Source organism: Cygnus atratus, chromosome 19, assembly GCF_013377495.2.
Source record: "Cygnus atratus isolate AKBS03 ecotype Queensland, Australia chromosome 19, CAtr_DNAZoo_HiC_assembly, whole genome shotgun sequence".
Taxonomy (NCBI): domain Eukaryota; kingdom Metazoa; phylum Chordata; class Aves; order Anseriformes; family Anatidae; genus Cygnus; species Cygnus atratus.
Genome location: NC_066380.1, coordinates 1590294 through 1614590, shown reverse-complemented (window position 1 = coordinate 1614590; position 24297 = coordinate 1590294). Strand labels below are relative to the sequence as shown.

The following is a 24297-nucleotide window of genomic DNA, read 5'->3' as shown; positions in this document are numbered from 1 at the left end:
CAAACCCACGGCCCGGCCCTCACGGCGCGGCCCCGCGGGGGGCCACAGGGCGTTGGGGCACACGGAGCTGCCGGGGCCGGGAGGCGCCCCCGGGCCTTGCCGTGCCCCCCTCGGGCAGCGGCGCCCCCGCGGCGGGGCCGGGCCGTGGCCGTGCAGCGCGGGGCCCCCCCCGCCCCCGGGGCCCGTCCCGGGGCCGCACTCCCGGGGCTCGGCCGGGGCCCGCCCGCGGCCTCCGCTCGGAGCCGGGCGGGGAAGTCCCGGTGCCGGCCGCGGCCCCTTCCCCCGCGGAGCCCCGCCGCTGCCCGGGGCGCTCACCGGATCCGGGATCCCATGGTCCGCAGGGGGCCGCATAGGCCCGGGCCCGAGCCGGAGCGAGGCGGGGCGGTGGCGGGGGCCGGAGCTGGGCGGGCCGCGCTCTGTGCGCCGCATCGGGCCCTGCTCCGGCCCGGCCCGCGTCGCCGTCGCCCGGGGCGCGTCACGGAACGGGGGCTGCCGGGAGCTGTAGTGCGGCGGGGCCGCGGGGCCTCGGGGGTGGGGCACATTGGAGCCCCCCCCCCCCGCGTCCCTCCCCTCCTTGGGCCGCCTCAGGCCAAAAGTGGCGGGAAGGGTACGGGGGGGGGCAGCACCCCCCTGCCCCGCGCCTCCTGTCAGCGGGCGCCGGCTCCTCAGGCACCCCCCGGGCAGGTCCAGAGCCCGCAGCGATCCCCTGAGGGGCGACCCTCGAGCAGACGGGACCTGGGGAGCCCTGTGAAGGTCCCAGCGGGCCGGTGTGTGGCAAGCAGATCGCGGGCCCCCGGGCAGAACGAAGGAGCAGCCTGAGGAAACAAGGGCGAGCCCTCAGACAGAAGGGTGGGAGCCGTGCCCGTGCAGGGCTGTGGTAGAAGCGTTGTGCAGCTGGGCACGGGGATCAGATGCTGGAAGGGCAATGAGGGATGCCTAGAAAGAGCAACAAGCCCAAGTGAAAGAGCACCAAGCCCCACTAAAAGAACAACAAGCCCCAGTAAAAGAACAGCAAGCCCAAGTAGGGCCCTAAAGGGGACGGGAGGCTTCCCAGAAAGAAGTGGAGGAGAGATGAGATGCAGTCTGCTGAAAACAGAGCTAATGTTGACTCAGAAATTAAGATGAGACAGATGTTGGAACATGCCTTATTGGAGCTGGCAAACAGGATCAAACAGGTACCCCAACATTTTGTTCAACATGTTTTACAAGAAGTTTTGAGGAAGCTTTGGGCAATTTCTAGCATAGTTTGACAATATAAGACTAAGAGGTGGAGATGATTTGCAGTGGGGAAGGGGGAAAAATTAATGGAAGACTTTCTTTAAAAAGACTTCCAAACTGCAGCTCAGTGCTGAAGCCAACTGCTTCTGGTCAGCCAGAAAGGCAGGGGAGAGAGGCCATATAATATACAACATATCCCGTTTGCTCCCCGCAGAGCTGGGTAGGGAGAAACCATACCGTCCTCATTCAAGTAATAAATACAAAACATGGTAGACACTTATGGAGAAAGTCATGGAAGACTTACTCAGTTACAATTCAAAACATCAGGGGAGGTGAGAAGAAAGGAGTGCTCCTCATTCCCACTTGGGTGTGTACCTGGGACCAGGTGCCTGCACCCTGCGCTTCCCCCATGCCCTCTGTCGCAGAGCCTCGGGGTTTGTGCTGCCTGGGGGCCTGGTCCCGCGTTACCCTTTGGCTTTGCTGGGTTCCTGGCCCCACTTGGTACCCTGGTTTAGTCCTCTGGGGTCTGTTGCTGTCAGCCTCACGTCTGTGGGACCATGCCGGGTCGCTGAGGCCCAGCCTGTGCCACGATTGCCCGCAGCTCCTGACTTGCCCTCCTTTACAGCTTACATAAAGGTGAGCCATCCACAGCAGTGTGCCCTGGCTCCTACAGACATGCCCATATCAATGTAGGGTAGCTTTTCAGCCAAAATTAGTGTGTGCAAACCAAGGATATTCTTCCCCTTTAACTAAACCGTTACAGTAAACTTTACCAGTACAGTAAAAGTTTTACCCGCATTTGACAGGTATATGTATGTTTATAGGAATACTGTTAAAATTAACTATGAAAGAAAAAAAGAAACGCAATCAATAATAAAAAATAAGGAAGCTGACAAATGTAATGCTGGTGCAGTACAAAATAACAATAAGGAAAGACAAATATAAGAGCAGTTAACACAGTTTCTTAACTTTCATCACTCTCTGTGGAAAATGGACTGACGTTAGACTTAAGAGGTAGATCTAGGTACTCTTTAGTTTTGCTCTGTTTTGTTTACTGCTTACTAGGTAGCCCAAACTACATTTTCTCTAGTTTTGTTGATGGCACTGATGTCTGCAGCTTGCCCAATGGTTTGATGGTAATTGTGTAACAGTTACAAGCCAGTAGAAACAGTGAAGCACCTGTGGAAAGAGGGGGTTTAACCGTGTAAGGGTTACAGCAAGAGCCGGCTGGCCTGTCCATGGAGCAATGTTTTTGAATGTCTCAGAATAAACGAGCTGATTAACTGTGAATCACCGTCCCAGAAGAGATGAAGCATTAATAGCAAACAAAAGGGAAACAGAAGGGAAACTTCAGGCAGAAGAAAATAATCCAGGAATTAAAAGACTGGTAAAAGCCTTAGGATACTTTCCAGATTGACCAGAAAGGCTTAGTTCAATACCACAGAAACAGAGATCTTATACTGTACACTCTAGGCTGAACTTATATTTTAATACCTTAGTCACCCACAGCACCGAAAATACTAACTGAGGAGAAGCAGTAGCAATGTTTTCGTGTTGACAACCCTTCTGAAGTGTGCTGTAATTGTACTTGGGAAATTCTCTGCTACATTTCAGGCAGTGGGAGTGGCAAGAAACAAAATGATGGCTTCATAGATCAGTAGCTTCATCTGAAAGGTTATGTCTTGAAACAGAATATACTGGCACTGGAATAAGATTGATTATAATGCACATGTATGGTTTTCCACATTTCTCAGTGGGGGAAGATTAGAAAAATCCCTATCAGTGTTTATAACCCGATAGGAAGCTTATTAAAGATATTCTATTTAGATGTGAAGGACAAGTTACTTAATTAACCTCAAGCTTGTAATGCTTGTCGTTGTCTAACACATCTCATCAGTTATGGATCAAGTCATTGGCCCATTGCATGTACAAACAGCCTCCAGAAGTGTTCATGTATGTTGCTTTAGAAAAAGTAATCCGTTCCTAATGCTCCCAAACTGTGATTCATAAGGCATTGTTAGGATTGCTGGTTAGCCTTCAGAGACATTAGTTTATGCCCCGATACAAGAAAGGTATTGGTTCAGCATATGTCCTTCCTCATATGGATGGAAATCAGTTACATGTACTTGTTTTCCATTGTGGGTTAAGAAAGTAATCTGTAAGCGTGAAGTGTAATTTATCTTTGGGAAATACAAAAGAAAATATTTAAAAATTACAAAAAAAAAAAAAAAAAAGGAAAAGAAAGTCATAAGAACACAGCTGATAAGTTAAATAAAAGGTCTGTCTAGCTCAGAATTCTGTCTCTAAAACTGGACACTGACAGATGTTTAAGGATGAGTGTAGGAACAGGGAATTTTGTAGAATCTTCTTCCAGCCTCCAATAAATTAATCTATTTTCTTAGCCAGAGGTGCTATTTTTATATAATTGCTTTGGTGATTTTTTTCTTCCATTAATTTGTTGCTTTTAAACCTATGTATAATTTAAAATTTGCTACCTTTTATGGCATGGAGTTTCCATAGCTTAATGGCATGCTAGGTGAAAAAAACACCTCCGTTTGTTTGTGTTGAACCTGCCACATCAATTTCATTTGATTGCCACTAAATCTTACATTAGAAGTGTCGGGGAAGGACTGTTTCTTATTTACCTTCTTCATCTTATGATTTTATTGTCAAAATAAGAAATGCAGAGGTATCTCAAGTTTTTGCATAAAACAAAAAAGGTTCTTTCCTCCCATGTCTGCATAGCAGTGTGGCAACATTATGCCTACTTTCTATACAGTACATAAAAAGGTAAGTAAGCAGTAAAATACCTTTCCTTTTAAGTGTTTGAAGTACCATACACTGAATGACCTTTTCATTCTCCATTCACAAAGAAATACGAAATAACTATTCTTATTTCTGAAACCTGTGATTATACCAATAGCTATAACTCAGGCCCATGAAATCCTTTAATATAAAGAGCCATGCTGGAGACTCATTCCCCTAAAGAAAAGAGCCCAGGATGATTGACCTGAAATGACCTCTTCATTTTTTAGTGAAAGGAGATCTAAATATGGCAAACATTTCCTTGTGCTACTGTCTCTTAACAGACTACATTTTCTCCCATAAGAATCTCTTATGAGAAAAAAAAAAAAAAGGTTATTTAATTTTGTGGGGAAACTAGCGAAATGTCTTCCAGAGCTGTCTGTTCTCTGACTTGAACCATGCAGTGATTTTCCTGTCAGAAAATCTATTTTATTCTCTTTATAAATTTCCATTGCTTGCGTCACTTACAATATTCATCATATTTTCTCTTTCAGGGTCTTTAAGCAGGCTTTTATACTGTTGACCTAAAGAATTAAAGAATCACGTCTGCCACCATTAAAAAGTGTTAAAATTATTAAAATTAGTTATTATTTTAAAAGAAACATACATATCCTAAACGTTTTTGCTCTTTTAATTTACCTCTTTTTCTCTTGTTTGAGAGAAAACTAATCCAAGCATTCAAACTGATGTCAGAGGACGATTATTAAAAAATGTTCCTTTTCTCTTTAGATTTCATTTTGGAGTGCTGAAAAAGCCTGTACTCCCTCTCACATCACTCGATACCTATAGCTAGTGATAAAGCTCAGGTCAAAGAATTATTGATCTAGTTGGCCTGGATCTCTCTTTTGAAAGCAGAATATAGATAAAAAACGTGGTTCAACCTGAAGCCAAGCTGCGGAGCTGCAGAAACCGTGAAGCACTGAGCTTTCTGAAGAACTTTTGCTTTGTGGGAGATCGTATGGTGCTTCAGTTCGTAGCTCTGGAATTCTCGGGGATTCTTAGCATTGCAGAAATGACGATGGATCTGTGAATGATCAGAACAAGGCATCTCATGTTGGTGACTGCACGCCGGTATCCGTGCGCTGATCTCTAGGTTTGTCAGTCTCAGTTCCTGAAATCTGTGTATTAAGTCAGATGTCCAAAGCATACGGATGCTTCTCCATAAAGGCTCTTGTCAGTACATCATTCCGTTACCAACAATATCCAGCTCCGATTGAATTAAAAGTTCACTTCAGGCTCCACAATTTGTCAATCAGAGTTCACCTGTGGAGTGGTAGCTAACTTCTGGATTGTAACAGCTATGATATTCACCGTCTGAATGCTGAAATGGTTGTGGATCTTACACTGTCAGAACCCCATGAAAAAGCCTCCTATCTTTTGTTTGCTTTTCTATGATTACGTTCTTATCCTAAAAGGCCTGAACCCTTATTGTTAGGTGTGTTTCTAAAAGCTTAGAGACTTAAATCTTATGTGACGGGTCTGTCAAAGTATTTGAGTGAGAGAAAAGCAGGCAGGTCAGCAGTAAGAGGCTGGTGCTTAGAAAGGTGTTACGGTAAGAGTCACTGCCTTGGTTGGTTGTTCCCCACGTGGTGCGCTGGACACCGTGTTATGCTGTCTCCTGTCAGCATCTTTCCCATGTTCACTTCTGTTCTTGTTCAGTCTTCGTGCCTGTATCATGCAACACGGCTCTTTTGTCATTTGAGGAATTCAGTTGTAAATTTCTTAAGCTTTTACCTTTACATTTACCTCAGTGCACTCGGCAGCCCAGCACAGCAGATTTTGTCTTAAAGGCTGGTGTTTCTGTATCAATTTCAGCATGGCAAATTCATATTTTCTTCGCAGAGAGACAATTACCTCCCAAAGTGAAATTAAATTAGAACTGTATGTGGCAATGCTCTCTTGTGACTGTATTTCTAAATAGAAGGCATTTTCTGTATGATACTTTAGCTGACATTTTCAAAGTTTACACTCAACTTTTTGAGCTTTCGATTGGTTGTCAAGTTCTTTTCTTGCAGACAATCATTATGCTACATCTGAAATGTTTCTAACACTCCATTTTAGCAGAACTGCATTCTTATTTTTAGAGCTGCACATTTTTGCTTATATAGTCTACATATCTCCAATTATCAATTACACAGCTGAAAAAAGCACAAACAGGTTTTTATGAGGGAGAGACTACCATCAATACGCAAAAACATAAATATAAATCTTGGTAACAACTAATTACTGCTTCTATATGTCCTTGGAAAAAGTCTGCAACTAGTTTTAAAGGACCAGTAGTTTGGTACCGTGCTTTTTCTGTAATTCATATGGGATTTTCAGGTGTCAAAAATGCTGCTCTTCTGCCAAGCCCCAGAGGCGTGCGGCAGGGCCCTGCCACATGGGCACAAAGGCAGAGGTTGCACTTCCTGCTGGGCTGAGCAGCAGAAACAGCCTCGTCTTCTGCAAGGCACCAAACGCTGCCCTTTCCTACAGGACCCTTGAGATGCTGCGGTGTTGATCCTCACCGTTTCAATGTGTTCCATCAAGAGGAAATGAGCTTCGTGGTGTTTGTCATCTTCTTCCCGCAGTCTACCGCAGTTGGCAGAAGTTCTTTTTTTTTTTTACCTGAAAATCTCATACATATTTCAATCTCCAAGTTTTCACCCAAGTAGCTTTAAAATAGCAGTGGGTTACCTACTTCTTGCTTTACTCTGTGGGTTATATGTCCCTCCTTGCATCTAGCAAAAAAACTCTTGCTATGGCTTCTCAGAATGGCTCTGCCTTCATAGTCAAAACACACTGCCTAGCTGGTTCTTGCTCTGAAGCTGTTGAAGACACTATTTCATCTGCCAATAATAAAGAAGCAACTGACCTAAGTTACTCTTCTCTATTCACCTTGCTGTGATGGCAGAGTGCCGACTATACCATTATTGCTCTATAAAGCAAAGTCAGATTTATGAGGCAAAATCTATGATGGTGTGATTCCAGCTAGACAAAAAAAAAAAAAAAAAAAAGCCCAGTATGAAAATAGTTATTCATATCTGTGATAGCCTTTGTCACAGAAAAGATAACCCTCCTGTGCTGAAAGGAATAAGATCACTGATGTAAATCAGACTGCTACATTCAAGTCCCTGTAAGTTATTAATGAGCCTGGAAGAACAAGGATACTTAGGAGACATCCAGAACAGCAAGACGTAAGTTGTTGGAGCAGAGGGAAGTACTTACTTCATATGATACTAAACTCGTGAACAGTAGACTGCTTAACACCAGCTTAAGCTGGTGAACTCAGCATGAAAGAAAGGGAAGGAAAAAGAAAGAGAGAAAGAAGGAAGGAAGGAATCTATAAAAGACGGTGTTTGTAACTTGGCAATGTGTATTATTTAAAATGTGATTTTCTATTTTGGCGCACTCATTCTAGAAATAAAAATAACAAAATTTTGGTATGAATTATCTGTGTAAGCAATGTGATTTTCCTCAGCTTTTCCCATCTCACAGCTGATGGAATTCTAATTTTTTTCATGTTTGTCCATTTTGTGTTTTCAGTAGTAATTACTTCAACTTTTTAACATAACTATATTTTTCAAGCCAGGCTTCAAATATAATCACTACATTCACCGTAAACCAAAAGACTACTAGCAGTGTCAGCTTCACTGCCCTTCTAACAGGGAGTCTCTTTATCCTTTCTGCCATACTGGACGGTAATGGGATAACTATTGATGGCCCAATACTTTTTAAGATGTCATCAGACAACATGTTGTCATAAGCCATCATTTTTAAATTGTTATGACAAAAAAAATCAAATAGCACTTCTGTGATGTTAGCCATTTGTTTTGGCAATGGGAAAGTATGTACTTAAGAAAAAAAATTGAACTCCATAATGTTAAAATCAAGATTAAGTTCATACTTGTGTGTGGAAAAATGATCAAATAGTCAAATGACTATAATCTTCAACAGCATAACAGTGATTAAATAGTACGGGCCTGAGTCGTACTTAATTTGTACCGATTTTATGTTACTGTAATTCTGTATGATTGCTGAAGCACTACATTCAAAAATACCTCTCTGGCAAGAGCTAGTGCTAGACAGCCAGTAGGTGTTCTGAACTTGCTTATATAAAAAGGACTTGATGGCCCATAATTTTATGTTACTGATTTTCCTGCCCTGATGTTCAGAAGACATCAGTAATGTTTCCCCTGAGTAACAGAAGGGTAAGTTAGCTCCAGGTTTGTCTTGTTTGTACTCTCCTTCTGCCTGACAAGTTCAAATATGCACCCCAAGTCCAATAGCTGCTTAGGAAAGACGGCTGCTGATCTTTTCAAGCATTGAGGGTTTCCTGGCTAACTTGGGGATGGTCTGTTTATGGCCATTCATTTGTGTCTGTTGTTGATTTAATTATGTGAAATATGCAGCATTATTCTTGATAGACTGTGTTCACAATAGAGGAGAGGTTTCTTCCCAAACTGTAGGTGTTACTTACAAAAAATAGGAGTGCTGGCTTATTTCTCAGTGTTAGTTTGATTAGTTCTCTGACACTTACGGTTCCATTCCATACGGGGAAAAAAATCCCAAGTGCACTGAAGTGCATTTCTCCCGGATTCATCACTCATAAAAAGTCAATTTTATTTACGTAATTACTGCAACTGTACCACATCAGGATGTCATGAGGTAATACCACAAGCTATGAAATGCCATCCCCTTCCGTATTTAATGAAGGAACTTTAAATAGTAAAGTGCAGCAGACACTATTTGCAAGACAGCAGATATCTTCCCTTTCTCTAAAATGGGGATAACGCCCTGCTGGAAATGTTCTTTTGTACTTGGTTCTGACTATGTTGCAGAATTAGTTAAAATCATATAGGGGAGATATCTGCATGCTCCTATACTTCTGCCACTAAATGGAGCCGTTGTTAATTGATTTAATTTATTCTGGTCTTACAGTCAGTAAAGACTAGGTGGCATTTCACAAGTGTTTGTGTAATGTCCTTGGTCTTTGTTATTAATTATCCTGTAAGTACATCCCTTTTTCCAGACTTCCCAGTTAGTTTTGCTGGAAGGTTTTTTAAAAAAATGTTTTCAAATATATATCTTAGAGCTATAAAGACCTAAGTCAAGAAAAGCTTCCCTTAAGTAATACACCGGAGTTAGTTTATAAAGTAACTGAAGTTGAACCACTAAGTAATAGTGACCACAGTATAATTAACTTCAACATCCTCAGGGGAGAGATTGTACAAAAAATGAGGAAGCTAGTTAAAAAGACCCTAAAGTCAAAAGTGAGGAAATTAAAATCCTTAGACTCAGCATGGAGGCTGCTTGAGCAAGCATAACAGTATAACAGAAGGCATGCATAATCCTAAACAAAAAAGGAAGCTGACAAGCAAAAATGAGTGATATGGATACAGGAATGTTCAAGAAGTTAGTATAGTCAAACATATTTTTCTCAAGGTAGAATTTTAACTTGTGAAGTCAATAGGGATAAAATATAGTGGCTAAGATACATAGGGAAGATTAGAAGGATGACAGAGGATTTGAGGAGCAGATAGCCTGACATGAAAACAAGATTTTTTCAAGTACTAAGAAGGAGCAAGCCTGCAAGAGATTTTGTAAGTCCAGTGGGCTATTTGGTAGGAAAGTGAGAAAGCTAATGAGAATGTGGAGACACTGAAATGAAGGTAAATGACTGGTTTGCATTAGCATTTCTGCATAGAATTTGGGCAAAACAGATATACCAGATTTCCTCCTGTTGGGCAATATAGAGGAGGTTTTGTCAACCCCAGGAATTGACGTGTGCTGGAACAAATTCACAAATTAAATAACAACCGCCTCCTAAGACTGCAGAATAAATGCTGGGGGGATTTAAAAAAAAAGTTACTGAACTACTGACAGGAATATGTGACCTGATTAAAATCAGTATGTGTACTAAAGGACTAGAGAGCAATTACCCTCTAAAAGATAAGACAAGTGGTTCTGGGAATGTCAACGCAGAGATCCATCTATGTCAGTAATAAGAAACAGTTAAAACTGATTAGGATGATATGGTCAGAATTTGAATTTTAATGTTTTAATATTCACTGTTTCCAACTGAAAACTGTCTCCTGGTAAGCAAATAGGAGAATAAAAAATACATTTTCAATAGAGCAAAATTTTGGGGGGGTGACTTCAAATGTACTCCCTTCATTGACATTAATGTATTTGTTAATGATCAAAAAAGTGGGAATAAACACTGATGTTACACAAATGCAGATAATCCAAAATTATGCAAGTTTGTCAAACTAAATAACTGTTAATAATGTCTGTCAGAAATAACAAAGTTATATGAACAAGGAGCTATCACAAGAAATTCAGTGTAGCAACTCAGGCAAAAGATCTGAGCATATGTTCCGAAGAAGAATACCTCCCTTGGATTTGCACTGTTCAGGCAAAATGTATTAAATTTAAAAATAGCCACAAACATTACATTAACTATGATGATTTTTTTAATGCAAAGTTTCATCTCTAGTATTGACTCAGTTCTCACCTTCCCGGTCTGAAAAAGGTGCATTGGATATAAATGGATTAATAGAACTATTAAACACATAATTCCAGTTGAGTGAGAATGTAAAATGTTTAGATTAATTCACAGAGAAAACCTATGCCAGTAAACACGTCACCTAATACAGAAACAGATAGTACAGATGAGCTGCTTCTCATCCCAGGCAAAAGCAATGAGATGCCCAGTCCAACTGGAAGCAAGTAACGGAGAATTTTTCTCAGTTCTTTGTTAGTACAACTTATAAATAGCCCGTGAGTTCCGTGCTGCAATGTCATGAAATTCAAACACTAAAAAAAAAAAGTAAAAACAACTAGACATTTATATTCATAATTAGAATATATCCGATTGTATTACTTGGTGTGAACAATTTAAGGGACGTGTACACTAGCAGTGTATAGGATTAATCTTACCTAAATTCAGGTGTGCCATAGTAAAGAGCCAGATCTAGGCTCGTTGTCTGAGACTTTCTGTTATTAGTGGAAAGAAACAGATGACCCTACATGGCCTGTGATCTTACCCTAAAATGCATGGGATTCATCTCTCTGTGGAAGTGCTTCTTTCTCCCTGTTGGACGGAGAACTGAGAGGGCTTGGTTTTAGGATGCTAACTACTAGACATGCAAGCAGAAATGAGCCCCACCCCAACTACCTGGGGTTAAGAAGCATTTCCCCGGGAAGAGTTCTGTGGACTCAGCTCATCATCATGGGGACAGGTCCCTGGATCAGACGGACTGCTGATACAGTGTGGCATTTTCTGTTTTCCTCTGTTGCCCTAGAAGATGTTGTTTTTCACATTTAGAAGATTCCAGTTTGGACAGTCAGATGTTGCCCATCTGAAATGTTTTATGGAATCTGCAAAGTAACTGGGAAAATTATGAGGTTTTTAAAGTGAGCCGATAATATACTCATGGTTTTGCATGGACTCAGGTGATCCACAAGATAAACAAGAGCTGTTGGAAAGACACCCAAGGATGGTATGAGTAAAGGAGTAAAGACAGAATTTTCCCACCAGTTGTTCCATATTACTTATTTCATAATCAGTCTATAAAGCTCCTAGAGCTCTTCAGGATCCTCGGGCTTGATCTGAGGGGAGGACTTACTGTTTTGCAGTGTTTAAACTTTTTAACATTGCTAGTTTAAATTTTACGTCTTTGTGGAAAGTGACACAATGAGATTGCCAAATTGCCTCCACTAACTGGAATTTGAATAAGTCATGAATCGTGTTAAAAATGAAAAAATGGAAAAGCCAATAGGAAATCCAGTAGTTTATTGAAATAATTCATCCTGAACTCTGAAAAACATTTGGTCGAAGGGAAGAGCACATGTTGCTGAAGTTTGCCTAATTAAGTTTTCATAACTGTGAGGGGTCCTGGAATTCAAATTAATTTTATTCATTTGTCAACATTATGATCTCTTACATTGGTGTGCTGCAAAGTTACGTTCTGATACAGTTCAATATGTTTCTAGTTCTACAGAACGTCTCCTATTTTACTTCCTTTGCTACCTTCTGTCAGAGCTTAAATAATGGTTATTGTGCTGCTGGATTAAATGACTGGTTAGCCATCAAATTGTGCATGCACACATGCATGAAAACAAGGAAGTGTGTCCACCTGTTTTGTTTTGTTTTAATAGATCTATAATGATTAATTGCTTTACGTACTTAAACACAATCACTGAAGTAGCTGAGTACCTAAGAGTTAGTCTTACCTATCTACAGTATAGACTTCATTGTTAAAGCAGAGAATTACTATTCCAATTTCATCCTCCTTTACATTTCATCATTCAGAATAGTTAACTGAGTTCTCATTTTTGACATCTTGTCTGATTTCCATGACCCAACCCTTGGTTCTTCTGTTGCATCTCTAATCACTTCTTCACTTCTTCACTTCTCCAGCTTTCAGATGGTATGTAGCAAACCTATATTTTTGCTGCCTTCTTCCTCATCTAACTAAATGTTATTTTGCTGTAATCTCATTATCAAGCAGATTCAGCTATCATCCCTATATTGCCAACGGTCAGATCTACTTATTTATTCCAAACCTGTCTCCTCCTATCCAAACTAAAATCTCACTTTGTCTTCTTGCGGCCTCTACATAGATACCTAGCCATCAACTGCTGTTCAGAATGGGGCGAAAGAGAACATGAATCTTTGTGTTTCTGCTGGTTGTCTTCATTCTTAATTACTATGCACATCCTGCACGTTCAGGTTCATAAGCGTGTATGATCAATGCCTATGTTTTGAAAATACATTCTGCTTGAACAAAGTCTAAAACCCTTTACATCTGGGGGAAGAAGGAAAAAAAAATAAAAACACAATGTAGTTAAAATATAGACCAAGCAGAAAGTGATATATGAAGATACCTGAATATTGGAGTATTCTAGCTGCAGGAAAGGTAAAGCACAAGTAAGGAAAAAGCAGCCTTCTTCTGCATTGCCCCCCTGGTGTGCTTTAACTGTGACCTTGAGGAGCCGTATCTAGATAGGAGAGGGAGTTCAGTTTCCAAGGCCCATTCAATCCTAAGCTCCTCCGCAAAGTCTCCCAACATGGGGTCCAATTAGTGCCACTTGTATTGGTGAATTTTTTTAGAGACCTGCTGAAAGCAACTAGAATAAGATTCTCAGATTAACTTTACACAGGCCCCTATACAGTTCCTGAGCCCTGTATCATTTTCATTCAAGGTAGATTTTGACGGAAGTCAGTAGGAGTCAGAAACTAAGCAATGCAGGATCAGGTCCATCCTTTTGTTAATTTTTTATCATTACCTGGGCCCTATTCTTGCCATCCACTTTGCAGTCTGTATTTTTATTACCTTTTCTGTAAATTAGGGATAGTAATATTTACTACTTCTGTTAAGTGCTTATAGTTATATCACTGAAAACCAAGCAATATTTAATTTCTAGAATTACCCACCTGCCACTGAATTAGCAAAGCCCATATAAATCATTCTAAATGAGTGCCTTGAGAAATGTTCAGTCCCAAGTTAAGCATTATAAATGCTGGAAAGATGCAGAACAGAAACTAACTGTAAGGTCCATCATGTAGAAGTTTTCCAAACAACAAATAAACAAGCTTAACTATTCACAGAAAGCAAATCACATTGGCATGAGAAAAACAGAGGTAAAAAACTTGCTTAGTCTTCATCCAGCCCTGAGTTCAGGCTGTGGAACCGTGTTATCCCATGATCATTCTCCCTTAGTACTACCCAAATATTAACTATAAATACAGAGAGAGAAGGAAAGAAGAAACTGAGCGGAAGTTAGCCTCCTGCTCAGAGGGCAGTGGGTTATCTTGCGTATTTCTTATTCATAGATAATAAAAAGCAAAGTAAAAAATGTGTAATTCTCTGATATGCTTCAGCTACAGCACATTAACTGTTAGACTATTGCTGTAAAATTTGGACTGGATGCTGTTTAAAACGCAGCAAAAAGAATTAGAATTATAAAATGTTGATTCGTTACGTTATGATTCCAAAACAAGGCAGACATCCTTTGTGCTGGTCAACATTTTAAGCTGAATTATATTGTTTAGTAAATGATTAAGACTAAGACCAGTAAGATTTGTAAGTGAGCAAAATGACTGATACAACACAGGGAGGAAAATTAAAAAACAAACAACAACAACAACAAAACAACCCCCCACACAGAAAAACAACAATTACCTGCAGTTTAGAAACTGGTGACGCTGCTCAAAAAAAAAAAAAAATACATAGCTCAGTCTAAGTAAACCTAACGAAGGAGCACAGAATCGGGCCCACTCCTTGGATTTTATGTCTGCACTTAGCTGCTGTCTCATATTAGAGGAAGAGGTACCACGAAAACTATTTTAAGAAAAATTGCTTCTTGCCATGTAAATTCATGCTAACCAATGATTACTAACAAATACTCCATTGGGGAAGCTGAAATAATTAAGTAAACAATTTAGAAGCTGAAGTAGGAGTGTTGATTGCTCTAGCTCATCTCACCAGGCTGCTGAGATACAGGACTCCTTGCCAGCGTACCAACGTATTTGGAAATAACTGGAGTTCCCATTTCATTGCTTGTAATAAGCTAGTAAGGTCAGAAGTGGTAAATGGTGGAAAGACAATTAGTATAAGAACAGCTTCTGTCACTAATCCAAGCATTGTCCCTGCTCCGCGGATATAGCAGAGGACTGCAATCCTTGTGCTAGTGCAAAACGGATCTGTTTAATGCAATACCAGCTTCAGGGACTATCTGCTACAAAACTAATACTTCTGTAACTTTTAAAACTGAATCCTTCCTATCTCTGAATTTCTATTTTTTTCCTTTCCCCCCTTCTTCTAATCTCTGACCTGCTGGTTACTGAATAAAATAGTCTTTCACTGTTGCTGACACAGCATTTACAGGGGTTACTGTATACCTGTGGCATTTGCATTTTCACTTAATCAAACTGCAATATATAGATCCATTCAGTCCTGAAAATGGTATACAATTTCCTCTTTCTGCCTCGCTTTCCCCTAACAGCAGAGAGGCACTAGAGGGTTGCATGGGGCTGTGTGTTACAGGCTGCCTGCAGGACCCTAGCGGACTAGGCTGTATTTAATGAACGCGTCTTCACTGACAGATTCATTATTTGTGTTCGGTCGCTTCAAGTCAAAACTGATTAGTTACACTTACTGCAGCAAAGATTTAATGATTTTATTGTTTATCTTCAATTTATTTTGATTAACATCTCCGTTCTTTTCATTGCAAGTGCAATTAGGTGTAATATAACAGCGACTACTTTAATTTTGCCGAAATTAAGATGAATAAGTGACGGATTATGGCACTTTGTTTAACAAATAAATCATAGTTAAGAGGACTGTATTAGTAATAAATGCAAAAACAGACAATCTAATTAAAATGCATGGAGCTGATAGTTTGAGTTTCCAGAAATGTAATGAATTTTCATTCTAGATATCAACTAGATTTAGGTGCACTGCTTATTTATTGACAGTAAGATGACAGAAAGACGCATTATTTTGTAAATCATCTTAATTTCTTATATTATGTTGGTAGAAGGAAGTACAAGCAATGAAATGAAGGCATACATTTTAAAATTTTCAAGATTATGTTTTCAGGAAACACTGCAATTAAGGTGTAGCTAAAAAAGAGACTGAGGGACTGAAATGAGGAAAAAAACTCATTAGTTCAATTCTCACATGTTTAGACTTCAGCATTTTCTGCAACAGATGAATATTCTCCAAGTCCCAGCCACAATTTTCCTTTAAGTTCATAAGATTCAATTCACTGCCACACAGCAAAAGCCTCAAGACATGTAAGATGGAAGAAAGAACTAGCATGAAGAAATCTGAACCCAACAAACAGTGAGCAAATCAAGACTGCTCTACACAAGCGTCCCCAAATCATGGGGCAAGTAGCAGGGCAGCAATCCTGGAGCCAGCTTACTGTGGGGGTCGTATGGGCTTAACTTCTGATTGAGGAAAACCAAGAGGAAAACGAACCCTTCAGAATCAGAAACTTTATCCCTCTGATGTTTAAAAGACCTTGTATTTGACAGGACAGCTTTGAAGATAAAGACCGAAGCACTCTCCAGCTACAGGCTGTTCAGCACCCCACACTGCTATCTGCAATGCACTTCACTTCAGTTTCTCAGAGTTCAGTCATATTAGAAAGGAGATAGGGAGACATTTTTTAGTATATTGTGCTATATTTTTCATGCTGCTATTTCTTGCCCAAGCTTTCTTTACAGAGCCTGCACGAGCTCAGCTCCATTCAACACATCTCCATCACCATTCCTTCCCACTGCAGGATGTCAGGCTGGCCGGTCGCTCTCGCTGGCCAGCGTGTAAATTGGTTAATAAAAACATAGGCTGACACCCCTGACTTACACATATGAGATATCTCTAAACTAAGAGGTTGCCACTGAAGACAAGAGAGGGGCTTTGCCTTATTCTTAATGTGCAATTATTATTATTATTTTTTGTCCGTAGGAGGATTTTATTCCAGGGACTAAGGTTAGAGAGAACTAAGAGCTATATACGCTCTGTTAAGATCCTATTTTGACTTTTTTCCCCGTGGTATTAGGGACTGGGGGGACAGGGGGAGAGAAAAGGAAGGAACGGAGAGTGCAATCCCTAAGATCACAAAGCCAGCAAAAGAGTACTTTGTTCTTCCTAAACTTTTTAAGTGCTCTTCTTATATTATTGTTTCTTTTTTTAACCATTTTAAAAGATGTTATGATATTCAGATGAAAGCCATTATTGAAAGAACTATTTATTATGATTTAGTAGTATTTTTTGTTTGTTGCTCTACCGTATTTAGTGTATGATCACCGTACACTCCTTGAATTATGAAATTTCAGTGGCAATACAGATTTGTTCCAGCTGAGGATATGCCTCGTGGATTTAAAAGGGACTTAAAAATTGCATTTTAGCAAATGCCAAAAAAAAAAAAATTGAAAAATAATTCATGTCCTATGTGTGTATAGAAAAAATACTGAAGCCAGTTCTACTAGTGTAAACCAAATAAAGGGAGGGAGGAGGTGCACCGAGGAGCTGCTAAGGCCTACTGTCTTTGTTCCTGATCACATTGATCAGATCTGCTAATTCCATTAAAACAGGTAGCTACTCCTAAGTGTATAAAATGAAATGAACAAATAAATATAGGTACTTTTAACGAGGCAATATATGAACGTATTTACAAGTGTTTCTGTGTGCCATAATCCCCCTTCTAATACTACTTTTCAATATTTGATAAATAAATGGATGGTAGGTAAGGACCGAGCAAGAGGGAGATGGAGCAGGAACGATGCTAATGACCAAATCAACCTGTAAAAAGCAGCCCTGCTCTGACTGGAGCCCCAGCCATCAGCTGAGTGTCATGTACGGGAGCCAGGAAGAGCTGGGGGAGGTTGTGGAGGGGTTGGCGAGCTGGAGACTGGCAGCATCATTGGTTTGAACAGGCCGTGATTGATTTGTCACCAGAGGCCCATTTGACTGGGCGAAAAGCCCTGATCTCAATCTCTCTCTGCCTCCTTACCTCTGCTGTCCCTTTTTCCTTCCCTACATTTTGACGCTGGCACAGCAGCAGGGCAAGGGGACTCAAGTTGTGGCTGACACAGAGCAAAAAGGTTGAGGGTCACCGCTGCTGAAACCGTATAACGACCGACAGGGGAGATCCAGCTCGTCACACTTTTCACTTTCCATCTCGCCTTTAGAGCTCTAGAGGTTTACAAAGCCCCAAATACACATTCAGAGCAATACGGGAGCGCGCCATTCCCCCCCAGACGAACAACCAAAGCCTCTCTCCTTCCCTTTCCCTCTCTCTCCCCCTCTCTCTCTCTCTCACACTCACGCACACACACGCACGCACACACACTCTCTCTCCCCACCCCTTCCACCTTCCTGTTATCTGTGGCTGGGAGAAACCTCTAGATCTACAAATATTAATTACAAAGGACAACGAAAGGTAAGAAGGCGTCAATTATCCAAAGGTGTTGTGATGTTATTTCAAGTCAATTGCAAATGTGTGAGAGGGGAAGATTTCGCCCCAGTGATTCCTGTCTGCTTGGCTGATGGGGACCGGAGCCGATTCCCTCCCAGAACTGCTGCAGCTATGCCTCAAACCACACACTTTCCAGCAGGAGCCATCAGCATGGGCCTTTCTGAATTCTCTCTTTATTTCATTCATTAAGGGCGTTAGGCAAGTTGGAATTTGTATGAAAAGGATCCTATGGGAATACTGTCTCCAGGGTAGGTATTTTCATGACTTTCCACATCCTGGGGCTCTCTCTGTATGTCTTTCTCTCTCTTCTGTTAGATGGAGCTTTAAAGGAGGCTGCCCTCATCTTCCAACTGATCTGGGGAAAGGAAATAATCTGAGCTGCATATATTGAATGAAAAAGTATTTTATTTTATAAAAGGGCAGTTACTAAGAAATGATGAGACCTTTCCTGCTTAATTTTGTTCATGGGCTTTGTTATTACTATTGTCATTCCTAACTGTTTTCAGGTTTTTCTCACACAAGACTTTTTAATGACAATTGCCTTCGTTATCCAAAAAGAAAGAGATAGCAGACAGGACAACAGCAAAATAATATTAATCAAACAAAGGCAGACTTTAAATTAAATGGGCTGTTGTGTTCCCATAAAAGCAGGACAATCTCAATACTCTAGCTCATTTCACTTGGCAAAAGAACATGGCATCAGTTTTTTAACTTTAAAATAGTTTAATGAACACGAATGGAGAAATAATTTTTCTGTGTATTTAACAGTCTATAAAGAAGAGAGAATGCTTTAACTTTGATCGCCACAATTAGTTCCCTGGGTATCTAGAGGGGAACAGGGCAGCCCTGGGAGCCTCAGTTCTTTAGATACAAAAGCATTTAGATCGCTTTAGAGCAGTTAATCCTGAGACTGGCTAGGGTCCCTTTTGTTTTCTAACTCCATTGTGGGTTTTGTTCAGTTTTTTCTATTCGCATGATTGACTGCCCAATGGATGCTAATTATCCAAATGTCGCTTCTGTCCTTTGAGTGACTTTCTATGTATTATGGGCAACTGTCATGCATTCTGTCATTCTATATCATATTACATGTATTATCATATGAAAATGGTACTCTGCATAAAGGAAGGTGTCTGAACCAGCAGATGCTGCAGATATTTAGAGGACTTGCTTAATCTGAATGGATTTTCTATAGAAAAATTGGTCAGAAAGAATATAGGGGAGTGTCAGAAATGGAAAGTTTATCAGGTAATTATTTTTGTCCTTTTGCTGTTTACATGATAATGTACAAAGCATTAACTGTCTCTGCTTCTGAAATCTGCAGCCACCTTCCTCCTCCCGAACCAGGCAACCCGTCTGTATTTATTAGAGTATGACAGCTTAAGCTAATTAAACTGATATCTGTCTAAAATAATAAGCCCAGAAAGTTAGAATAAACATTATGATTATAAGCAGAAAAGGCAGCTATACAAATGTAGCATCGATGTTATATTTTAATGATAATCTGAAATTCCTGTGTGAAAAACACTGGAAGTGGAATTGCAAACAATAATAAAGTTCTGCAAAGACATTTTTCACTATAAGTAATTTTACTAAGATCTTTATCTCTTTACATGATGTTAATAAGGGCTAGCACAGCTGTGAGCTTGTATAGTTATTTTTTAAATTTATAAATATGTGAACATATATTTCAAAGGATACCAAGGGAAAGGTTTTTACTACAATATTTCCCCTAAAATAAACGTAACACACCTCAGTGTAACGTGCATGCCAACACTTAACAGGAATGCAAGATTTATAACGATGGGGCTTTTTAGATTTGCACTCTGGGGTCCATTGAATCCATAGGCACATCCAGAGTTCCCTCTCCTAAATGTTAGGATTGTATTTTCTATTTGACATTGATAGAAAAGCTGGGGATATATAACACTGAAATTAATGATCTTGTGCTTCATCAGATATGTGTAGTAAGTTTCCATTAATGGTAAAGCTAAATCATGGGAAATATGTACTTTATGGAACAACAAAAAGATACCCTGGAAAGACTTGCTCTGCTGTATCAAGGTGCTTTGAAATTTTACAATGATCAAATATACATGATCAAGCTGTGCTTGTTAGGGTATGAGGGGCTCAAAACGGTCAATGATTATTGATCAGACTGTTAAGTATTTGTTCATGATTCTTTATATCCCAAAAGATTCAGGGGAATGAACAGTGAAAAATTGCACCAGAGTCCACCTTTGTTTGAGATTGATGTATCAAAACAGAGTATTCATTTGCCAAATCTATTGGAAAAAATGTGTAGTAAATGATGACATAAGGACTTCAAGTGCAGAGATTAGTATTTCCTTTTTTTAATTACCTTTGTTAAAATTTAAATGCTAATTCAGAAATGTAAACACGTAGTCTTTGTAGAACATGAATAGTGAATTATTGATAAGAGCAGATTTATACAGCAAAAGCAGAGATACAATCATAGCTTATCCATTGACCTTTGCATTTTACCTAACATTTTGAGCATGCCAGAATTTTTTTAATTGAAGTAGCAGTAACAGTGATTTAAAAGAATCCATGAGGTAAAAATGGAAATTTCTGCTACTCTTACAAAATAGCAAATCCTACGGGGGTGCAGCTACTGTCTGTTGGTAGTGGAATAAATATTACTTCTCATGAGTACTTCCAATTAAATGTTTTCTTATTATATTGTCATTTGGCAAAAATCCCAACTTATCTGAATAATTATTCCTTTTTTATTACTTGATATTTCCACAGTGTCTATTTCTTCAAGTCCACCATATATAAATATTTTTTATTTTAAAATTAACTATCAAGTTTGTTCCCTAGTTCAAAATATTACATACATTGAAAGAAAATGCTGACGTATAATTCTTGCAAAATCATAAGGCATACTTTATTTGATTTCATTATGCTGTACATTGCATAAATTCACAAGATCTTCCCTGAACACAGAGATCGGTTAAGATAAACTTACTACACATTGAAGAAAACTACTGAACACAAAGAATTATTTCTGCAGATATTTGCCTCTAAGAAATGATAACATATGTCTGTGTCTGAAGCTACAAATAGAGAGATGGATATACACACATATGTTCATTCACACACACACACATAGCCTCATAGTCATGTATCTTATACATATTTATATAAACAAATTTACATACCGCATCTTTTGTAAATTGTAAAACCAGCAATACCTTGTATCTCATTTTCGGATGTTAATTCCCTTAAAGCCACTTAGGATTTCTCCAAAGGAGAACTGCATTGAAAACAACCAGCCACATATATACTTACATAAAAAGTTTGCAAAGTATAAAATTGGTGAAATGTCAGCGATTGGTTGGAAATGCCCTTTCACCTTCTTGTGTCTGACCTGCCACTTAATTAATCTGTTCTTGTCTGAGAGCAGACAGTGTTAAAGATAAGCAGCACAGTGAGCAAAGCCCACAGCCCTCTGAATATACATTCAGCTTTTTTGTAAGATAATTTTACTTAACTGTATTTGTAAGAATTCATCATTTCTATTTCACTTTGTGTCTTATCTGATTTCTTCTGATTGCGAGCATTTACACATGAGATACTCTGCATTTACCTCTCCCCTTTCAGCTGTATCTATTCTAATTGCCTAGGCTAGTCCTGTAAAGTTTGCATCTGCTTTCCATACCTGCTTGCTGTGTTTTCAAATCATTTTTCCAGAGACATGCGGTGGGCATTCGGGTAGTCCAGATAAGGATTTATAGTGACAAAATATTGACTGGATTTGGTATTCACTTACGAAGGATGACGTTAGTGCCACAAAAATCCCTGTGATGTACAGGGAATAGTTAATTAATTAAAGGACCTGCTAATTGCTACTTGAGGTACTGTGCGGAGATGATGAAGAGTGCTTGGTACAAGGTTAGGTTCTCAGTTTTGAGTGAACATTTTCATTTAAAAGATTTCTTTAAAGTACATCCTAATTTTTTAACGTTTTTTTTTCCAGGTTACTGTATCTAGTTCAGACTCAAGTGTTCAATTGAGCTTCAATTAATTATAATATATAGTCAGGGTGCTTTAGCTGGGATAGATTGATGGAGAAGCTTTGTTTCATTTGGTGCAGGTGGCACTGTTTAATAAGCACAGGAGAGAGTGAATAATGTAGTGTTTGCAAAGAGAAATAAATGCAAAATAGAGAGGTGCAATTAGATCAGCTCAGAGAAATAAAGGACAAATATTAAATGGTCAGGTATCTTGCAAATAACAAGTAAAACAGTAATAAGTATCTCATTGAAAACTGCCATTTTAATTTATGAATATGTAAAAGTACTGCTTTTAAATAAATCCAGGGAGCAAGTCTTCTGCTCTCATTAGGCAGGCACGTTTCAATATCTGAAAAATACCAGAGTTCTGATTTTCAGACACTCCATATTATTTTTTCTTATACTGAAGTATAAATAGGATTCTAAATCTAAAATATAAAAACAAGGACTTCAGAAATGGACTTCTAAATTGTACTATAAAATACTTAAACCTTTGGCATTCTTTAATTATAGCTATTTTATAGTCGAGAAAAATTACCCCATGGAAAATTACTCTGTGCAAACTTGTAAATCATATCAGTAATTTACTAAGAAATGAGTAGCTTTATGCTTCTCATGCATGCACTGAAGATAAATAAAGTTGCAGAAGATTATACAAAAGAAAATAAGATTGTAGATAAACAGTAAAGCCCTTGAGAATGCAAATCTTCTAATTGCACACAGAAGAATGAAAACAAGTATATCCTACTGAAAATAACCCTATTCAACTTAAAAATAAATAAATAAAGAAGTATCTGGTATCTGACAGGATACTCTTGTGAGCTACTTAATATAAGAATGTGAATGTATTTAGGCATTTCAGCAACACTTCTGCATCTAAAAATTTCAGCTGTAGACAGATTTTCCACAGGCGATTCCCCCCTACTGCTAACCTCTTAAATATACCTATAAAATACAAAATGTTCCCAATCACCTCCAATAAAGGAAGCTTCCTTACATTAAATGCATCTAATATTTGTGTTAGAAATCCAAAGTGCTTTCTGATGTGGTTAAATTCACAAAGAAATGTGGTTGTGGAACAGAAAGGAATGTATCGAGCACATCTCTCTGAATATTTGCAGATGGACACAGAGCTGTGGAAGTTTACTTATAAAATATGGAATTAATCATATTCTTCGTCTCTGATTATTCCACAGAGGCAATACAGTTGGACTCTTTCTCTACAAACCTTATTTTTGTTATGTAGCCGTGTTTACCAAATCCATGATATACCCAATCAGGGCAGCCTCCCAAACCGCCAGGATTGGTTGGTATTGAACTTGTAAAATGTTTATGAGTGAGTGTTTGCCTGGTAATGTAGCCCTGGGTGCCCTGCTGTCAGCATGGAATTACTGATTCTGTTACACGCAGAAGGGCTTTGCAGGGAAGAGAGAAGGGGAGCTGGGTAATCATAGGAACTTTCCCCTCTAAAGTCTTAACGTGCATTTAGACAAAATAGTTTTCACCAACAAAGCTACCTTCACCACTTTGTTTAAAAAAAATAAAAATCCATCTATTTAACAACTGTTCTGCGACAAAGAGCCTTATTGCAGTTATTTCAGCTCTTAACTGTACAGCAACCAGATTAGTCAGTATAAATTAGATTAAAAACAAATCATTAAGAAGCAGCTACACCACCAGATTCAAAAAGAGACATTTTTGCAATCTTTACCATATTCTGTGCATGAATTTTATTGAATTAGCAGTAATTAAAAAATCATATTTTGTAAAAAATATTCTATTTAAATTATTATTTACTATGGTAGAAGCTCGAGTCAGGCAATTAAATCTAAACACACCACCAAAAATCCATGTTCCCCAAAATAACTCTCCACAGCTATCTTGAATACACAGCCACTGACCTTCAGAATCATATTTTCTTTACCAATTCACAGTAATAAAAATGAACATTTTGTCATCACTTTGGGAAACTGTGCCAAACACCTTAAAACACATGTCACATGCCAACTTTACTTCATTTTTCTCCTCAGGGAATAGATACATCTGGAATCATAATCACAGATAAAAACCTTGACAAAATTGCACATGAGCCCAGCCCTTCTCTCCAACACCTACCTTTTCATAACATTTAATACAATATTAATATCAGTTACTAAAAAGGCTTCCAACCTTTACATTTCTGACATAACATGTTCAAACCCATATTTCACACTTCTTGTTCTGTTTTAAGTTCAGTGGATTTAACAGGACTCTGGAGAGAAGA

At 39.2% G+C, this 24297-nt stretch overlaps 1 protein-coding gene across 5 annotated transcripts in view; it reads right to left on the bottom strand.

Moving 5' to 3' along the window:
* The window catches only part of DENND1A (DENN domain containing 1A), a 201384-nt gene extending 200914 nt beyond the window's left edge, over positions 1-470 (bottom strand). For 2 of the 5 annotated variants that reach the window (XM_050714645.1, XM_035555445.2), the window contains exon 1: positions 316-446. In XM_050714645.1, coding sequence (XP_050570602.1) covers positions 316-332 — 17 coding nt within the window. In that variant the 5' untranslated portion in view covers positions 333-446. Of the gene's footprint in view, positions 1-315 lie in introns of all 5 variants that reach the window. The other 3 variants (XM_035555442.2, XM_035555440.2, XM_035555441.2) reach the window with 3 other exon arrangements.
* Positions 471-24297: the final 23827 nt, after the last annotated feature.